At 40.3% G+C, this 21,934-nt stretch overlaps 1 protein-coding gene across 1 annotated transcript in view; it reads left to right on the top strand.

Annotated features, from left to right (window-relative positions):
- Positions 1 to 21,934, top strand: part of si:dkey-246g23.2 (solute carrier family 66 member 2) — a 74,806-nt gene that overhangs the window by 25,301 nt on the left and 27,571 nt on the right. Inside the window, exon 4 of the mRNA XM_034223398.1 lies at positions 20,911 to 21,127. Within this exon, the coding sequence (XP_034079289.1) occupies positions 20,911 to 21,127 (217 nt within the window). The remainder of the gene's footprint in view (positions 1 to 20,910; positions 21,128 to 21,934) is intronic.

Below are 21,934 nucleotides of genomic sequence, written 5' to 3'. Positions count from 1 at the left end.
CAGAGAGAAGGGAACAAAGAAAAGTAGCCAGGTGGATAGTGAGGAAGGTCAATGGACATTCTATCTAAATAATGACTTTAATGAGGCACTGCTGTGATAATTACTGTTCAGACTGGATGGTGAGGTAATTGTACCCAGAGGAAGATGAAGAAGGCGGTTTGACCGTGTGTGTGTGTGTGTGTGTGTTTGTGTGTGTGTATGTGTGTGAGTTTGTGTCAAATCCTGAGAGCGACTAGACCACAATAGATCCAGATATCCAGTTTCTTGTATAAAAATGTAATTATGATTTTAGTATTGACGCACCAATTTCTGAATTGCTATTTAATATAATATCTCTCTATCTTTTCTTATCTTCTGTTGCTACAGTTTGCATGTAATGTCAGTGCCAGTTATGTAAATTATACAATAGTGCCTCACAAACTCAAACGATGGCAGAAGATAACACTGTCAGCTACTGCGCTTCCTTTACATCTGAGAGTACAATGTGAAAAATAGCAGCTTTTATTAACTTAGAATATTTGTCTATATACGGTAGACACATGTGCACTTTCTATCACTGTCAAACCTTCCGAGCTCATTCCCAGCACTTTGATGCGTATGCCTTTTCAAAGATGAACCTACATCAATCAAGTTGTTTTAAGATAAATGTGTGCATTATTATGCGTGTGAACAGTCTGTATGCATGTGTCAGTGTGGGTTAAACTAAGCTAATTTAACTGCCAATATATTCAGACCTTAAAAACCACACAAATCAAACGGATCTAGCCGCAGACATGCCACATCCAAAACCATCCTCTCGGCCATGAAGGTCACATTGTTTGATCTGGAAGGCTTTAGACATACACAATGTCATTCTGCAGCCAATAATAGCCCCCCCACCCTTCCCCCCATGGTGTGTAGACTCATTATCTTTTATTTACACCTGCTTATCTCTATAGGAAGAAAGCCTATACCATTGATAACATGTGTGCCCTAGTAGACCCTAATAAATGGTTTGGACCCCTCTGGTCCCCTGTGTCCTGTGCTGTCGTGTCCTTATCTGCACCTCACGCCTCTCCCATCTGGACAACAGCTGATTATCGGACGAGATCACCTTCACACACAGCCGGACTTAACTTTGGCTTTAACAAGGGGGAAGCAGGGCAAGAAAGTACACAACTGAACCTTTACTTTTATCTCCACATACATCATGAGCAATTGCACCAATTCAGAGAGAGTATGATAGTGAATAAGAGAGCCCATGTGGAGTTAAGCTGACCTCTTTTTCTTTCTCCGTCAATCTCTTCTATTATATCCTCAGAACCAAGGTCACAGTATTCCAGCACTGTGGCTTCACCACTCTCCCCAGTTAAAGGTCCCCTATTAGGCAAAATTCACTTGTTCATGTCTTTTATACATAACCATGTGTCCCCTCTGTGTAAAGAGATTCTGAAAGTTTCAGGAAAAAAGATTCTCTCTCTTTTTGTCCTGATCCATTTATATAAAAACCTGTCTGAAAATGAGCTGATCAGATTTTGGCCACTTTGTGATGTCATAACGATGTTTTGGCTTGTGTAACCATTAGCCAATAACCAACCAAGGTAACCCCCCCGCCCCCCACCTTATCACCTGAATCTCCTCCTAGAGCACCATTGTGTTATTTTTAACCAAATATCTCGCAGAGGGGCGTGGGGAGGGGCTCCTTATTTTCATTTAGCAGACAGAGAATCAGCACTTTTGGAACAGGGCTGAAACAGAGGGGTTTGTGGGATTCTACAATGCGTGATCTGTTTGGTATTTAGAGCCAAACACTTCAGAGATATGTTTTGTATATATCTGACACCTAATATATTGATGAAAAACAGTATAATAGGGGACCTTTAACGTCCATAAGACACTGCTCAATTGCCATTACATTAAAACTCCAGCCTTTCAGAACCCTTTTATTTCTGTTCCAGTAGCCAAAAAGACTTATGTATGTCTGTTCATCATCCCCCATCTTTATGCTCACAATACTTATGCAGCTGGAATATATATTTTCTCCAAATTTGTCTCAAACGTCCATTTGGATGAACTGATCAGATTTGGTTAAACACAGGTCAAGGTCACAGAAACTCTCAAAAATGCTTGACTATTTACACAAATGTCCAAAAGTATAAAATGATGTTGTGATGACATGTTGGTCATCAAATCAAATCAAGTTTTATTTATATAGCACATTTATAAACGATTTTTGGTCGAGCCAAAGTGCTGTACATATAATAAAAATAGCCTATAGTAGAGAGACACTTTACAGCAAATACAACAGCACAGTTTGTTCAGAATATCAGTATGAGAAAAAAAAACGACACCCTCTATCCTTAGACCCTCACATCGTACAAGGAAAAACTTCAACTTCAATTGGTCATACATTGAAGTGTAAACTACAACTTAAATAGTTGGCAGAGGCATACAACCTTGAGGCGAAAATAATTTTTGTGAATTTATATAGCATTTTTTAAATGTTGATTAGGCACATGATCAAATCTCATGAAAGCACACCTCCAAATGAGCAGGTGGCATGTCAAAGTAAGTAATTCATGAAACATTTGTGCAAACTTTGTGAACAGCCTTGAGCACTCTCATGAGCATGGGAATATGAAAATGCCGCATGATGCCAAGTTATCCAATATAGTATGTTATGAAATTAAAATCTTGAATAGTGACTTCTTCCAGTGGTCAGCCTATTGTGTATAACGAGGTTTGTGAGTGATGTTTCATTCAATGGAAATGCGGCCACACACAAGTAATATCACAGGCACATTTGCACGATAAGAAAAAGCAGGAGAGGCTAAGCATTTATGTCATGCAAACCAATTTGTATGAAAACTCTCCTTGGCAGTCAGCCAACAATCCCGTTATCCTTAAATTGCAGGACTGAAAGAAAAACCTTTGAGTCAAATTGTGTTACTCATTATGTATATGAACGTCAAACGCTGTTTAAGTTAAAAGCCAGCACTTTAGTCTCAGTAATTTTTTTATTTATAATCCATCGTGTAGAGCAAGAATAACACAAAACATGTTGCTGTTCACATACTGATGGGTTGTATAGTTACAATTATTAGCACAGCCGAAAAAGATGAACTTCCCTGCACACTGTCAACTTGGCGTTTTGATGTTCTATCAAAGGAGCATTCACAACCCGAGTCTGACAGCACGAGTTGCCAACACTGGTTTGAAAGCACTAATGAAAGTGAGGCCTATGATGTTTTGCCTCCTCTGAATCTCCTGAAGTTTCTCCAGTCAATATCCTACTGCAGGTGAAAATGAGTCATTCTGTCTTAAAGTTTCTGAGAAATTATTTAATAGAGTGTAGTTAAAAATGAATGATTTGGGTAAACTGGTTTGAAGTATTTGGCTAAAATAGCCTCGGTGTTTTGCCTTAGTAGGTAAGAACTCATCAACTCACGACCCTTAAATGAAAACATATCGGCTCACTCGTCACACTGGATAACCTTTGAGAAAGACATGAAACGGAAGAACAGCACTTTCTTTAAAACGGCGTGAACTTTGATTTTGCTGCAGACAGCAAATCCAAAACAAGTAAGGAACTTCAAAAAGATAACGCTGAGGTTCCTTCAGGCTAAACCACCTGCAGACACAACCCATTTAGTCTGATCATGAAAAGATTTGAGACATTTAGGGATTAGCTGGCTTGCGCTGCAAGATATCAAGGCTTATACGGCTGTTATCAGGACAACTGAAGGACAACGCCAATGAAGGGCTTTTATATTTCTAGTTTTCTCTGCTTAAATGAACTCACATTACTCGATAGTTGCAGGAGAAGAAGATTTCTGGGAAGAGGGGCTGTGATATACAGAGTAAGAGAGAAGGAAATAAAGAGAACAGCAAGGGACTAGAGAGTAGAGGTTGTTGTTTGGTATTTTCTGTGACTAGTAACTTAGAACCGACTGTGGACCCTAAATCAAGGCTGCTTCCACATTTTTTTTATGTAATTGGGATCGAAAGGTTCCCACTGTGTCGTTGAAGTCTGTGTGCCAATTTCTAGTGCAGGGAAAAGGATATTTTGAGACAGCAGCTGCTCAATGATTGTGTACCATCATGGCACCTCCAGTGTTTGTTGCCTATTTGTTTCTGCATTTTGGATCAGTTCTAATGATCGTGTAATCGTTTTTTCTGATCGGTTCTACTTTTCCTAGTATTTGAACAAATCTAATTATTTGAAAAAAAAAACTCTTGCACATATAGTTTTGTGCAACTTGTGAAAATGATCAGGGAGGACAGAATACTGGAAATGCGGTGTTATATACCAATACCAGTGAAAGTCCCAATTTGATTCCTCCGTAAAAAATCAACAACAATCGGCTGCCTAGAGCGAGAGAGAGTGTGTAAATTAACACACCTCCTACTGATTGCATCACAAATGTGTTGTTCAAAATGTACGTAGCATTATGAGGGAAACAATTGTCTATCTCCCTGGGAAGATCATTCTACTGTCTCTGAGATGTCATTTATCTCAAGGCCCCCCATGTTCCTTTGATACGGTAGGAAAAGAAGCACCGTCACATCTTCAGAATTTGCTATCGACCTGGTGCCCGAGGTGTTGGTTCTCCTGGCATCCCTACATTGGACTTATGATGACCTTTAGTAGAGCGTGGGAGACAAAGATGGTGAGAGACTAAGAAAATGGATTGTAGTGATGTTTACAATAACCCAGAGCGAGGCAATAGTATTGAAATTATTATCATGTTACTGATGTTAAGAATGGTTATCCAACATCAATAGGCCTTAGAATACAATGAAATGGTCAAATAGTCATGGTGTGATGATTCAACTTAAAATCAATGAAAAATCCTTTTAAATGATTGCCCAGCCTTGCAATTGCTGATGAAAGAACACAATCAAACTCACATATGATGTATACGTACAGAGAGAAATATGTTCCTTGAACCTTTTTTGGGGGGTTGTGGCATCTCGAAAGCTTCACTGACTTCCTCATTTATCTCAGGGCTGCAGGCGCCTGCCAATGACTTCTAGAAACGAAAGTGGACGGAGGCACTAGAGCGAGAATGAATGTTAAAAGGTAGATTGGATGATGGCTATGTAAGTTTAACTGCATGCCAGAACTGTCAATCAAACTGAGGCTATAACAAATGTTAGAAATATGGTATTCTGTCAGTTTATACACCAACAACAATATGAGAAGGCCATCAATCCTCCTGTGGTGAACCAAAGCGTCTTGCTTACAGAAAATGTATAAGCAGACGTTTTCTGTCTATCTCAATCTATCCATTAACAGGAGTATCATACTAGTGGCTCCTGCCTTGTGTTTGATGTGAAGGTTGTTGAGATGCCGTCAGTGAATGAGTTGATATCTGATGTCTTTAGGATCCAGAGTTATTTTTTTATGAAATGTCCTCGGATGTGGATTCCATTAGAAGCCGAGGTCAAGCGGTCACAGTTGTAGTTGTGGGTCTTCTATGTCAAAACAGCTCATTAGTTGTGCTACTGCTTCAGAAACTCAGGGGATAAAAAACTTTTTTGGGTGAACTTGGGAGAAATAACTAAATAAATAAGACATGAACTCATTATAATCATACATAATCATATGCTGAAGCGTTTATAGTAGCTATACAGTAACTGCACAGTATACTGTATGTTAATATAACTTAGTAAAACGTATCTTTATTCTTTTAAAAGTCATTATAAAATGTGATTTTATTCATTTTTATTACCAATGTAGTTAAGTTTGAAGAGTTCAGTATTTACTACTATAAGTGTACACTGAGTCTGTTGAGACCTAGTGACAACATTCACGCCATAAAAACTCCTTGCAAATGCTTACTCTATAATTTTTTGCTTTAGCAGGCTCTGCATCTGCTCATTCACAAACTAGCTCCTGTTAGCCAGAGCAACCCAAGAGAAGAGATAATATTATTTTACTATTCATACATTTACTTGTCCTCCTCTCGGGAACCTTTGAAGTCTAACTGCCAAGATAATGTAGAAACCAGCAAGCTGACGCATTTAACGACTCTTTGTTTTGATGCCAAGCAGAAAAATACAGGCTGATAAGAAAGCTGTAAGCTACAGTAGGTAGCATCTATAGCCAGCTTTGCAATACTTTGTTATGCCTGTGCACTGTATTTACTCAGAGCAGCAGTTGCCTTTTTCTGTTTTAGTGAAGGGAAGCTAGTTGGCCACATTTAATAACAGTTATAGATTTACTGTATCTGATTGTTAGAGAGAAAGACTGATGTGAAAATGGGAATTTTTTTATAAATATGCTGAAATTGACCTTTTTTTTATTTTAGGAGTTTGTGTTTTTGTAAATAATTGCTCCCATCTCATCAATACGTAGTAATTATTCTAAGTTAAAAATCCTAATATCACATTTATCATAGGGTTGAACCATGCAGGTTAAAGCACAGTCTTTGTAGTTTCCAAAAGGAAACCTTTATTATATTGCCTCACCGTTATGCATTCAAGCGAGCAACTGTGAGCTGTTGGCCTGCGACTGTATTACTTTGAAGTTTTCGCCCGAATGACTTCAGTAATACACAACATATTATGCAAATGAAAGTGTCAGTGGTGGCTGTGAATAGATATGCAGTAAAAGATGCAGACAGCCTTTTTTCTTTTTGACTGATGTGACCAGACATAGTTTAGAGAGACCACGGCAGAGCTGTCAGGGACTAAAGAAACAATGTGGCAGTCTGTTACAATTTATTTGGTTAATTTACCAAAAATAGGAGATAAAAATAGAGCATGTAGTTGCAACTTGGCATTGAGGCAGCACATCAGAAACTGGATTAAATATGTAAACTGAACATAATCTAAACTCAAATGCATAACGTGCCTTACAGCGTATTGCACTGTGGCCCTTTCCCCTGTGGCCAACATAAACACAGCAACTATTCAACTATTCAGCGTTACAGTAATTCCACTGGATGTTTTGATTCCCAAGTGTCTCTGTGTGCGTATTGCGGCATTTTTGTGCAATATTGTGTACATATTCAAGATGCGATCAGGAATTGTAATAGGAAGTGTGTGTGTGTGTGGGTATGTGTGTGTGTGTGAATGAGTGTGTCTTGGTTTTGAATATCTCGCCAACCCTTGCATCATTCTATTTCATACTTGGTGTGCGTGTTGCTGAGGATCTGAGGGAGTGCAGTGCTGCGTGTGAAGTTGTTAGTAAACTCACACGCAGCACTGCACATGAACAGACTTTGTTTAGAATGAAGTGCAACTAAATCAATCCGCAGTGTGGCCCCATCCGCGAAGAGACACGTCTGCTAATGGGACGCCTCTTTATGTTTGCTTTCATCAAATCGCCTCTATTAGAAAAGAGGTGTGTTTGTCTGTGTGTTTAACATAGTGCACATGTATCCATACATTTACAGTACAGGTGCCCAAAACGACCAAAAAGGGGCACAGCCTAAACTTCATCTATCTTCCAAAGTGTTTATCAAACCTGAGGTGAACACATTAACTGGGGCTTTGACTTAAGAGAAGAAATATAAAATTGTCATGGGAACGTTCCCACTTAATGCGTAACTACCGTAAAAACGTAAATAGACTCATCTCGAAACCCAAGATGCAGCCACACAAGCGCATACCAAACGGACACTGCACTAGTTATCTAATTCCTGCTTGCCCTAATGCAAATTATATTTACTACATTGTCTTTTTTCCTTTTAATTGCAAATGTCATTGCTTATAATCTTATAAATCTTGTCTCACACATTTTGTTGTTACGCTTTCCAGTAAATTAGCCATTTGTTTTTTTATGCCTTGACTACTCTAAATTAGTACATTTTACTTTGAGTTATTTTGGGCTGCGGGAGAGGTGAAATAACAGCCCTTTCTTGTGGGTTGGTTGTTCTATTTATATATGATGGAAGACCTACAGTTCAGTTTGCAAGCTGACATGAACAAGCCTGGAAAATGTACACAGCCAGACAGACTGATTTGGGCAGAAATAGCACTGCTTCTTGCCACAAATAACCCCTTTAACGCATGACTGGTCTCGAGCCGTCCGTTCTCAACACAGTGCCAAAGTTGTTCTAGTCTAACATGGCATCACTAGGAAGCAAACTGTTTAGCAGGAGGAAAGGAGAAGAAAATGGAAGAATGGAAAAAAATGATTTTTAATATCCCTATTATTGTTTTCCATATAAATACAAAAAAAAAGTTTTTAAATGATTTTGTGATTGGTTTATGCAATATGCTGAGTCAGCATTTTTCATATTTTTCTTAATAAATGAAAAAAATGTTTTACCAGACAAAGCAGATTTGTAATGAAGTCAATCTGCTCTCAAGTGAAATATACAGAGACTCAATCCACTGGGGAGGCAATTTGTTCCTGTGTGTGCTTCTGTGTGGTTCATTCAAAGAGTCACTAAATGAATGGACATTATTTTAGAAGCTTTTCTATTATTCAGAGATAAAGGGAGACAGAGAGCAGTGGACCCTTTCCTATCTGTCTTCACTCAGACGTGTTCTGCTGGTGAACCCCCGTAATATTTTTGCTGAAGAAACAAGCTCTTTGGTTTTCAGTCTGATGGAAAGAGAGTTTAGTATGGTCCAGTAACTTTCTTTCTGTCTAAATGAGTGCAGAAAGCCTGTGGTTTTTAAATTAAAGCTTGTCAAGGCTCAGAGACCCAGGTCGTCGCACGCATCTCTGCTTGTCTAGCTGACATCTCTCAGTGGATGTCTGCTCATCACCTCAAGCTCAACCTTGACAAGACTGAGCTGCTCTTCCTTCCGGGAAAAGATTGTCCCACTCTTGACCTAACAATCAACATCGGCACCTCAGTTGTTTCCCCGACTCAGACTGCAAGGAATCTAGGTGTGACCCTAGATAACAATCTGTCCTTCACTGCAAACATCGCTGCTACAACCCGTTGCTGCAGATACACGCTTTACAACATCAGGAAGATACGTCCCCAGCTGACTCAGAAAGCGACTCAGGTTCTGGTCCAGGCTCTCGTCATCTCACGCCTAGACTACTGCAACTCCCTCCTGGCTGGTCTACCTGCATGTGCCATCCGACCTCTGCAGCTCACCCAGAATGCAGCGGCTCGTCTGGTCTTCAACCTTCCTAAATTTTCCCACACCACTCCGCTCCTCCGCTCCCTTCACTGGCTTCCGGTAACTGCTAGAATCCACTTCAAGACACTGGTACTTGCTTACCATGCTGCGAATGGATCTGGCCCTTCGTACATCCAGGACATGGTTAAACCGTACACCCCAGCGCGTGCACTACGCTCTGCATCAGCCAAACGACTCGCTGCGCCCTCGCTGCGAGGGGGACCCAAGTTCCCATCAGCAAAAACACGTGGGTTTGCTATCCTGGCTCCAAGATGGTGGAATGAGCTCCCCATTGACATCAGGACAGCAGATAGCTTACACACCTTCCGGCGCAGACTGAAAACTCATCTCTTTCGACTCCACTTCGAGCGATAGAACTATTAACAAAGCACTTATATACTAATAAAGGACTGGCTTATCTAAAGCCAGTTGAGTAGCACTTGAAATGTTTGGCTCTATGAAACCTGATGTACTTATATGATTCTGTTTTCTTCAAGGTTGTGTCTTCCTGGTCGAATGTACTTATTGTAAGTCGCTTTGGATAAAAGCGTCAGCTAAATGCAATGTAATGTAATGTAATGTAAAAGGCAATATTAAAGGATGTTGCCGCTGTTCTGGGCCTGTGCTGTCACTACTGCTTGTCTATAAGCAGAAGAGCAAAAGTGGTCAGTAGGGGCAGCTCATAGATATTGTCAGATATTGCTTGACCAATTTTTGGATTCAGTTTGCATGGTTCTATTGGCTAGCAATCCAACCCAGTGTACATAATAGGCAAATGGGCGGGACATCTCTAAGCGCTGACTAATCACAACAGCTAACCAATCAGAGCAGACTGGGTTCTGGTTTCAGAGCATGTAAAAGCATATAAATATGGTACAGTAGTAGAGGCACAAAATACAAATATGAACCTGAAAATGAGCATAATACGTCCTCTTTAAGCTTTTGACTGAACTTTATTAAGTTACATAAATTACACTTTCTCAGATGAAAAAAAACAGATGTTGGTAGTGTTTTTTTGTTTGTTTGTTTTTTTACTTTTTTTCACAGGCATAACATAAATAGGACATACATGGAGATGCTTACATACTGTAACTGCACCTGTTGTACATCAGGGTTAATCATTCATGCCTTCCTTGGACAACAAAAGGACATACAATTTATTGATGCTATCTATTTTCATATTGTGCAAACATTATCAATATATTACAGACATTATCACTCCCCCTCATCAACACAATGATTGCACAATACCTGAACCATTATGATAGCAAGAACCAGTGCTTTACCATCTGGATGAAACAATTGGCAGTGTTTTTAAAAGTACACTCACTGGGGTAGACACAGGTCCGCGTGGCAAGTTTAACCATAGGGTGACTAATTATAATAATTCTAACGTTCGCTAGGTAGCCATTAACAGTGGATAGATGTATTACTGTAAAGCCATATTTCACAAATATAATCCATCTTTTACAGTACTGCTAAAGCGGGAGACCAAAAACGTATGTTTGAACTGGAAGTGGTAAAAGTGGAGGGGCTACATCAAGTGAAAAAATCGGAATAAAACCTTTACATGCCATTAGACCAGTGAGCCAACAAACCAACAAACAGCCTACAAGAGAAGTCGAAAAACATCTTTCACACATCTTAAAATACACAGAGCGCACTCCACAGAGCTGAGTCGCTCTGCTGGCAGACTGACGGGGCTGAATCAGCATATCTCCAAGCTCTCTAGCTGTCATTATCGTTCCTCGTCACTGTCTTTCCACTCTTAGCTCCATACTGTGCTTTCTCTGCTCGGCCTGATGGGAAATACTGCCAGTTTAGCATTCCTACTGTACATCTACTTGACTGACATGTGGCTACTCCCCCTCTCTTTCTCATTCACTTGCCCACATCCGTCCCTCCTCTGTGCAGCTCATGTGAGAGTGCTCTAAAGGCCCCTACACACCAATCTGACACCAAATAACACGTCCCGACGGACCCGACTGTTGTGTTGCCTCACTCAATAACTCTCCTTAACAGCAGGCGGCGGTAGTGTGTATTCATCATTCAAAAGAGGCAACAACCGGAAGACAAACTGCGTGATACACCGAGAGAAGAAGAACAGACTGCGTGATATAAACAAACAACAAATAGCGTGTGTGTTCCATTTTCACTCTCGAGCAGTGTTTCTCAAACTTGTTCATACCAAGGACCACTTAACCAATAAAAAAACACTCGCGGACCACCTAACTCCACAAATATCCCAAAACACATCGTTTTTTCTAGAACAGATTACAAATCGCCGGAAAATTGTACAAACAGGTGGAAACATGTGTGACGAAGGTGTTGCCCCTGAAAGTGAAACTTAAGCTCACTCCATTGCGGAGATATTCCCGCGAGAGTGCGGAAAACTTAAATGTATTTATTTATTTCAAATGTGAAATTTGACCAATATACTCACGGACCACCAGTCCGTGGTCCGTGGACCACGCTTTGAGAAGCACTGCTCTAGAGCGAGAAGCTCATGAGGCTTTCCCGAACCTGTGTCGAGAGCTGGGTTGCGTTCCGATAATCCAAAAATTAGCTCCTAAATTCTAACCCTATCTCCTATTCCTTGACCTCTGAGTGAGACGTCACGGGGTTAAGGGATAGTGGATAGGAGAATTCAAAAGGATTTAGGACAGGGGTCGGCAAGAGGCGGACCGCGGTCCGGATCCGGACCCAGACGCCGACCTATACGGACCCGGAGCTATAATCAATACATTAATAGGGGATTTTTCGGCGCCTCCCGCTTTTTTAACGCTGATTTGGGTGACTTATGTAATTCGTGGAGAACCGAAGAGTTTTCGTTTTGGGGGGGGGGGGGGAGTCCGTCCGTCCGTCCGTCCGTCAGTCTGACTGACGGACAACTTCTCACTTCAAAAAAGAAGAAGAAATCTAGACCGCAAAAATAATTAAACAAGCGAGTACCTGTTTTTCCTGGCCAAGGACAGGTTCCTTGAACACAACACAAGCGTAACGTGTCTTCACGTGGTATATGTCTCGTCTGAAAGGAGTGCTGACAGAGAGCACCGGAACGCCGCTCCAGCCCTTAAAATATTGCAATACCCATAAGGAGCCGCAGTGTTTGCGTGGCTGTGTCTTTAGTTGGCGATCTGTTGTTATTAGCATCTGGTTAGCTAGCTATGCTAACGAATTTAAAGCGCTTTTCTACAACCAGGTGGAAGAGAGCTCTCTCCTGAGAGGCTCACATAACCTCAGCTCAGTGAGGTTAAGGCACACCTTGATATGATCAATATAGTTATTAATGAGACTAAATGAAAAACAGGTATAAAATACTATATGACAGTAACAAAAAAGTTGTTAAAAATAACAAGAATAGAGTTTGAAAGGGGAGTGATTTGTAAAATATCCAAAAAGAAAAATATGCTTACAGTTCTGTTTCATATGGGTGTTGAGAGATGTATCCATAGATCTCTTAATGTTGCTCTCAAAGTGTACCAGATTGATGCTTTTAACTTCAATATTTAAAAAAAAATCTTCCCGGGGGACCCCCCTAGAGGAGGTCTAGGTCCCCCCCACTTAAATCATGTTCACATGGATAGGATACTAAATACATTTGCACACATCTTGTGTCCATATCTTTCTGTTTTGGTAGTCATGCCACACCGTGCACGTGCATGCATACGTGAGTCATGGTGAGATATCTGGATTAAGAGGTTGCTTTTTCTTTGCACAGCATGAAAGAAAGGCGAAATGAATGGGCTGTGAGTTTAGTTTTTTTAAGCAGAGGTTGAGTTCAATAATTTGTACGACCCTCGGAGGATGTTGTAAAAATTGAAAGGAAAAAGGTTCCCCACCCCTGCAGTAAATAATAATAAAAACCCTTGATTTGTAACTTAACATCTCTGTCTCCTATTGATCTGAGTATATTAAAGAATAGCCAGTTAATTGAAGCATTATAGCACAGGCCTTTGTCAGATGGTATATTACACTGTTTTTTTTTCTGCTTCGAATAGTTCTCTCTTTTTTCACCATACCTGTGTTTGCATCACTGTAACCAATGAGCACCTGCATGTGTGTGAGAATGGCCCTGACTCCATGTCAACCCAGATTTACAAACTCCTGGCAGGACAAGCTCAAGCTCAATTCTCACACTGAATTTAAACAAAGTGAGTGAGGGACTGCAATATAAGAGGGAAAGAAAGAGAAACTTTAAAACTGTTCAATTGTTATGATGTGTAAAGACTGATATTGTTCTATAATCGGCTGAAACTGTTAAGTCATGATGTGAAACGGTTAACAAAGAAAAAGGGAAACTCAAGCTGCTGCTACACTTTATTTTATTTATCTAAAATTAAGCGCTTTTAAGATGCACATATTTTCAAAAGCTATTTTATCTTTTTTCTCTATTTTATTTTGAAATGCAGCCCGAGAGGAACATTACACATATCCACAGTATTTACTGTATATCTGTATAGTTCAATGTTAATTGACAATAAATATTGTTGTTTTTGAATTGTACTTTCTTTATTTGATTGGCAGTCAGTTGTTGATTACATGCAGACGTTGATAAAGCTACAGGTCACTTCAATATATATCACACTAATTCATGAAGCAAGTTAGACATTTTGATGTTCCAGACCTTTGCATGGGGAGATTTTCTCTAACTGGACCTCGTTGAATTTTAGTTGAAGACCCCTGATTTAGGAGAAGAGACTGCGGTGCTTAGAGAATCCGACTGCACTTTCACTATCCGACGTGTTTATGATGCGCCAGCGGACGTCATGAATGTGCGTCTGCTGCTGTGGGGAAACTATGGAAACTACAGTTTTCTATACAGCGGACTACAACATGGATGTTTAATAAGAACGAGGGACTTCTGTAAACTCATCTAGAGACTCTGCACCGTGCTCTGATGCTGTTGTTTTATGTTTTATGAACGTGGACAAGAGAGAAACATATTCTTCATGACCAAAGTTGGAATTGAAATAAAAAATGAAAGTGAAACTTATGCTCGTCACCCTCTCCCTCCGGTCCACATTAATACAAATGATCCCAATACGTATGATTGTATGAAAAGATCTTAAAATAAATACAAATGTATTTATTATAAACGTTAGTCCTTAACATCTATCAGTGTGTATATCACCATTCAAACATCTTTTAAAAGTTGAACAACCCCACACAGCTCAGTGAAATGTTGACTTTATTTGATCATTTCAGTAAAAACTAACGTTCATATTTCTCTTTTTGATTATAATACTGATGAACGTTCAGAACAAAGCACTTTGGCAACTTACCACATACATTTTAAAATGCTTAATAAGCACCGTAACTTTCATGATATAATTTCTCCCATTATCGTTTGTGTCCGTGAACGGCCGACTGTTGAGTGACGGCAAATGCTGCGGCTGCAATGCATTATGGGGCAGCATTTTCTCCTCTCCTTTCAGTTACGGAGGTCCAGTGGTTCCTAAGCTAAAGGAGGTTATAAAGGAAGTTTGAAACCTCCTTTCCTTTCATTTGGAGAATTGGAACGGCACTTATCATGGCTGCCAGTGACGTACTTCCGGGTCATTTCACTTGGTTAGGAAGGTTCCTAAGCTAAATGGACTATTGGAATGGGCCCCTGGAGTTAAATGAAATCTCAGATTTGCCTTCTTAATCGTTTGTTTGGGTCCCTCACTTCCGTTTCGCTTCTCATGCACTGATTCGCTAACCCGAACAGCCAATCAGAGTGATTTCTTTAGCCAACGGCCTTTTTACCGACATCTATCGACGGCCGAAATCAGCTTGGTGTGTAGTAAGGACCTTAAGAGAAGAAAAAGGAAGGATGGAAAAAAATGCTTTTTAATCTCCCTATTATTGTTTTCCATATAAATAGAAAAATTGTGTTTTTAAATTATTTTGTGATTGGTTTATGGAATATGCTGAGTCAGCATTTTTCACATTTTCGACGGCTGAAATCGGCTTGGTGTGTGAGACCTTAAGGCTCAAACTGCGCTGAAATGACAATGCTACACCCCAGATAGACCTGCTAAGGATGTCACACCTGCAGACTTACAACTGAACATTCACTCAAGCATAACATGATTGACTTATCCCAGCGACCTCTCATCTTCCCTGAGTAACTTCACACGCAGGTATAGACATCCTGGCGGCTGCATCCTCGCTCGTTTGAGTAATTGATTTGTTTGATCTTGTATGGGCTTTGTGGAAATAAAGACTCTGTGTGAAGAAGGAGCGTCTAGCCTCCTCCTGGCACCGCCGCCGGAGTCTCTCGGGTCTTTGAAGTGCGGGCATGTCCTCGATACACACCAGACAGGCTGTTTGGAAAAGGCCAGGCCACCTGTCTTCGCCTGAGGTGACAGGACAGCAGCCGCAGAGGGGGGTGTGTGTGTGTGTCTGTGTGTGTTGTTATGACCAGGCTATAAGGCCACGACAAACAGAGAGACACACCATGATAAAGCTCTAACAAAGGATATATTGCTAACTAAATTGAACAAAAGTACATAAAGCTAAGGATTATTAAGGTGTTGGGTGTCGGTATAATCAATTGTTTGAGTGTGCCAGAATATTGGATAGGCGTATGCGTGTGTTTTTGAAGTAAGGTGCCAAACCGGGTATACACTTAAATCACTAACTAAACAAACGGGCGACTGTAGCAGCCTCACGATCCTCTGCCACCAAGTATCTGGAAAACATTAGAAAGGACAGATTGGCAGGGAACGGTGTGAAGTGAAGACGCTTCAAAGCTTCGATCGTTACTTTGATGAAGTTCTTGGAGGAAAGAACTGGAACACAACAGAGCTTTGAACTGTCGTCAGACACTGAAGATTTATTGGAAATTACGGTCGGAGAAATTACAAAGACATTTGCTGAGACACCATAGTGACACAGAGAAGCAGTTTCTTGCAGAGAAGCAGGCTCCAGAAGACTATCAGATAAGGTTGACTCTCTGACCCATAGCATATTGTATAACCATGCTTTATGCATATTCAGAAGTAAGAAGGGGGTCATCTCCCAACAAGCTGATTAAAAGAGACTGAGAAAACAGGCACCAGCTAATCGTTATACAATAGGGCGCCCAAGCCCCAAGGTCAAATAACTGCTGTCTGTACAGATAACACATAACATTAACTGAGGTGAGGACAGATTTGGAGACACAATGGTACAACATCCAATTTAATATTTTAATGCATTTTCTTTTTAACTCTTTGGGCTATGCCTTACCCAATAAAGAATAGATTAACCACACATTATTCATAATGCATCAACATAATCAGTAGAAGAAGAGGAAGAAGAAGACCCTATGTATCCCCCGGGTTAGCATATTTTCAATCTGTTTGTTGAATTCACAGTTCAAATACACACATCCACAATAATATAGATATTCTGGCACCAGGGAGTAGTTGGGGGTTTGATGCCTTGCATAAGGACACCTTGACAGTGCCCAGGTAGTGAACTGGCACCTCTCCAGCCACAAGTCCACACTCCGTATTATTCAAGTCCAATCGGGACTCGCAGGTACTGAAATGGACAGTTTCAAGAAAGCTACATCGTTTTTAAATGTTGGCTTTAGCTACAGTATTGTTCTATTCATTCAAAGACCTACATATGAGCAGATTGTTTTAATGTGCTATTTGTTTGATGTGTTTATTGCAGTTTTTGTAGCTTTTTGTTTTGCAGTTATTGTCTCTCATCAGACAATCGTAGAAAAGTGAAAAACAATAAAAGTAAATACTAACAGCCAATTTGTGGAAGGTTTGACAGCTTGTGTCATCCTCTCCCCTTCGACTCTTTTGAAAATCCTCGAACATTTCTCACTGAATCTTCAAAGCCCATATTTTCGGGACTGCGCTACAGTTTTTGGAGTCAGCATGTTGGGTGAAAAGGATGAAGCAGTGAGAGGAAGGGAGTGAGCAGGTCAGAGGAATCCGGGGGATGATGCTGGACAGGAGGACAAATAAAACCGCTGACTTCATGAATGATGCATAGCTTTTCTGTCTTCATTATACACTTCCGGGCAATTTGATTATGCAGGTAAACAAAGCTGTATCAGTGGGAAAGGGAAATGAGATAGAGAGAGAGAGTGAGGGAGCGGGGAGAAGAGGGGAAGTGGGTGTTTCTGAGTTTATTGGTGTGGGTGTGCCAATAAGCAGGAGATAGTGAGAAGAAACTGAATAAAAAAATGGAGAGATGAACATATGAGAGGGTCAGCTGGAGGATTTCTACACTGAAAAGTCTACAGGAGTTTTAAAACACAACTCGCCTCATTGTTGCTGCTGTCAGCATGGTTATACTTTACCACCTTGGCCTCATTCAAAAGGAAATGAAAGGGCTTTTATGTTGCCGATAAAGAGCGGCCTGTCTTTTCCTGACTATACATTCTCCCTCTGCTGCCGCCAGTGTCTGCATGACTCGGGTTTGATGTTGTGTTGAAATAAAAAGGGCATCAGGAGTGCAGAGGCCCTTGTGAATAAAAGCTGAAATGTGCCAGGTTCTCTGTCTTCAGCTCTTTTGCTTCTGTCAGTATCACAGTTTGCAAGGACAGACATCTGTCATGCCCTGTGACTCGATGTCAAGCAGTATGTGTGTGAGAGAGCTGAAAAGCGTGTTTGTATGTGTGTGTGTTTGTCGCTCTTCACTCCGCCCCGCATGTGAGTTGTCAGCTGCGGGCGATGTGTATTTTGTGGCTCTCGGTAATAAAGCCATTAATCACGTTCGCTGTGTGCCACAAACATGCCACGCTGCACTCGCTGCGAGATGTCTCACTCTGTCTGTCCCACGATGCAACATCAGATGCAGCTCACTGGAGTGGAATGGGAAACGGCCCAGTCTGGTGTTCGGTGCATTTTTGTGTGTGTGCATTGAATATGTTTGTGTGACCATGTACAGTATAGCTGTGAGATTATATGAATGGATAAGGGCGTGTTCAGACAAAGAAGCACTTACAACCGCAATGTAAAGACAATGAAAACGTATGTTCTTGGATTCACTAATTACAGACTTTGCAGTTTGAGTCTCCTCAAAAGAACACATAGTTAACCATAATTAAATAATAACTGTATGTAACGTGGAGCATTGATAGGGTTTAAAACATATCCCTTATTCAATGTGCACAGTTGGGGTGCAAATCATATTATTTTTTGTCAAAGGTTAAATTATTTATTCGTTTTTTGCCTTTCATCGATCAATAATTCAGGTTGTAAATGGCTTAATGATGCCTTCTAAGGCTGAAGGTAGGGGTGGGCAATATGGCATAAATGTTCCATAAAAATATATGTAATTTCATATCTTGATAAAAATATCACATTATAGGATTTTCTTTTTAGTAACTGAATACAAATTATATATTTTTTTCTTTTTCTTTTGAGTGCTGTTAGATTTTCTGAGAAATCCTAGAAATTATCATCTGCCTGTTAATATCAATTGAGATGGCATCATTTTGTCGCGATATATGATTTCCATTATAAAATGATAAATCATCATATTAAAATATCACCCAAACCCCTAGATGTAATGCATAACTTTCTTATTAATTATAATTAATAAGTCAACGTTATAAGTTTGAAAACTATCAACCTTTAGAAAAGCAAGCAGAGGAACACACAGAATTATGTTAACAGATAATTGTCATTGATTCCTTTTCTATTAAATTGCCACTTTTTAAGCATAACTTCAGTAGGAAATGTTATAGTTGAACTGTTAATCAAAAACAATAATCAATAGATATATTCCCCATTTGAAAATCTGTTGTTTCAGCCCTAAAATGGCCACACTTCAGAAGTGTATTTTATCAGTCTTCTCTGTCAATATATATTTTTTTCATATATAGAGAGTCGAGACACGCACACACATGCAGCCCGTTGAGTCGGTGTGAAAGGTAACAGCGGCACATGCGAAGTCAGGTGCTCGGCAGAGTGCTGTGTCACTCTCCAGTCACCACGCTCACTAATGCGCTCTTATTTGGCCATCAATCCTCTTTAGCTGATGTCAGCAGGTTTTCTACAGCTCCATGGTCATACATAAGCAATGAGAGATTGTCGATCATCTCGCATTATGGTCCATTTAGGAGATGGTTGATGGTGACGAAAATGTAGATGTGGGGCCAAATGTTTCCCGAACAAGCTTTACTTAGCAGCTTCCGGACCAGCCTCCAAGCTGTTAGGAGACATTGTTTGATGTTGCTGTACAAATGGGAATTTTGAAGTCTTGGCTAAATTGTTCTACTCTTGTGTAGGGTTTGGTAATATGAAAATAATCTAATATCCCAAAACTTTCAAACAAATACCTGAATATCAATGTTGTGACGATATGGTTGATTTTGCCATCAAGCAGGTAAAGCCAAAGAACAGAACAGCTAAAAAATGAATAATAATACATATTTAATGATAACAGCCTGTTCTAATAAGTCTACCCTCCAATACACAACCCCCTTGACTCAAACGTATACAACTGATATTTGTATGAACCACAAGCCAGTGGAAGAACAAACTACTCAGAACTTATACTAAAAATGCCGCTTCGTCACTTTAAGATATATAAATGTTTTCATATGGTGACTGTTGTTTTATTTATATAAGACAAATGTCCCTTTTATGTTTATTTAATGGACAATAAAGTATTGAATCTGAATTTGTTGTCTGTTAATTCAGACAATTACACTTCACTGTAAAAAAAACAACACAGGGTATAACAATATCCAAAATGTGGATTATATCTATTCCCCTATACATAATATTGATATATTTCACAGCCCTCGTCTGGTGCTTTACGCCCTTTTTAATTCAAGTTGAGAAGCTTTTTTAGAGAACAGTGTCCGAATGATAAATAGCGCTGAGTCAGTGGAGAGATAGCTTTGAGTCAAAGGTATAAACTTTCTAAATGTATTGCCTTGCCCTACCAAAAAGGCCAGGTTATTCCACTCTCATAAAAATGTGAAAGCCCTTAACAACCTCATATGTCTTTGTTCCTCTCACCTAAGGATATGCACAGTATTGATCTAGGAGTGCTGTCTTTGCAGAATTTATGTGCTTCCTGTAATGGAACCCTCTTATTGCTGCACTTTCTACCTTTTGTCTTTTTCCCCGCGATATCACCCTTGCCTCTTTCAATTCCTGCCTGTCCCTCTTGCTCTGTTCCCATCAGCACATGTAAGAACCTTCTCACCTTTCAGCATTACTAACACACACACACACACACACACAAATCTTACTCTACTTCTTCATTCGATCACCTCTCTAGCTCTTCTGTTGGGTTTCTTTTCTTCAAATCCTCCCACACTTTTTCCAATGTTCACTTTCCATCCTGTTGCCTCTCTCTTCTGCCTGTCAATTAAAGGTCACCTATTATGCAAAATGCACTTTTTGTATCTCTTTTATACATAAATGAGTTTCCCCGGTGTGTAAGGAGACTCACAAATTGTCAGAAAATACAACCCTCTGAAAACGGGGGTAAAACGGAGCTGATCCAGATTTGCTTCGGACTTGACATCATATCGGAAATGTGGGCTACCTTTGCATTGAAAGGGGAGGCGGAGACTCGCAAACACTTCCACAGAGGGGCGTGGCGAGCAGCAGCTCATTTGCATTTAAAGCTACAGACACAGGATCAGCCCTTTCGAAAACAGGGCTGAAACAGTGGGATATGGGAAATGCTAAAATCCATGATCTGTTTGGTATTTGGAGCAAAACACTTCAGAGACATGTTTTTTATATATCTGAGACCATAATATATGCCCAAGAAAGAGAATAACAGGAGACCTTTAAGTTATTTTACATGGTAAACACAACAAGAACACATTGCGTATATTTTCAATTGACTCTCTGCTTTGTTCTCTACTTTCTCCAGACTTGGACGTGCGCTACTTCTGGAAGTGGAGCGTGTTCGAGGACTACCTGCTCTTCTGCTTCGGCTTCACCGTGCTGTTTGCGGTCGTCACCCTGCTGCTGCTGGACTCCGCCATGTTCGTGGAGACGCTGGGCTCCCTGGCCGTCATGTTCGAGGCCATGCTGGGCTTCCCACAGCTGCTGCAAAACTTCCACAACTGCTCCACCAAAGGCATGAGGTACGTACGGCACACTTTGAGGTCGAGCAGGGCTTTGTAGAACGCTCATAGCTCACTTTACTCACACTGTGAGTACACTGCCACAGAAGTATAATAGTGCTCACCAACACCCAAAGCACATTAACCCTGATGTCCAGGGCGTGCAAATGATTTATTTCCTCATGAAATATGCTAACAAGGTCATTTATAAGCATTAGAGACTAAATTAGAAGTACAAAAAACAGAGTTGAGGTTTAAATTAACTCACACGACTGAGTCCTGAACAAGTATCCAACAGTTATCTGTTTCATTGAAAAGGATTAATGCATTACCAATGAGGAACAGTGACACACTAATTGAAAAAAATATCAATCTCCCTCTTTCAGGCCTTTTGTTTAAACTGCCATTATTGCAGGCAACAAAATAGAATTTAACATGCATTCCAAAATCATTTATCAATAAGAATCGACATTTTCCTTCCAAGAAATGTCCCTGATTATACAATTACATGTCGCATTTAATTTCCTTGAGGTCAAATTAAAGGTCTCCTTCAATTGAAAGAGGCAGTAGAGGGTGAAGGAGGGAGGTATTCAAATGGCTTGCATTTTGAATGTTTTCTTGGTACAATTATGTGAAAGTGTACATTGATTAGCCCCTCACGTAGAAGACTGCAAGATCAATTACGCCCCTAATGGCTCAGAACCTCATAGTAATTATGATCGTTATTTCCTGATTATGTCTCTTGTCTGTCATCTGGGCAAAAACTGAGCATTGCATTGTGTGTGGGTATGAAGTGTAGCCGCATGATTGGCTAGTCACTCGTCTCTG

This window comes from Gymnodraco acuticeps, unplaced genomic scaffold, assembly GCF_902827175.1.
Source record: "Gymnodraco acuticeps unplaced genomic scaffold, fGymAcu1.1, whole genome shotgun sequence".
In the NCBI taxonomy this organism is placed as follows: Eukaryota; Metazoa; Chordata; class Actinopteri; order Perciformes; family Bathydraconidae; genus Gymnodraco; species Gymnodraco acuticeps.
Note: the sequence above shows the minus strand (reverse complement) of the source record. Positions and strands in the feature narration are given on the sequence as shown.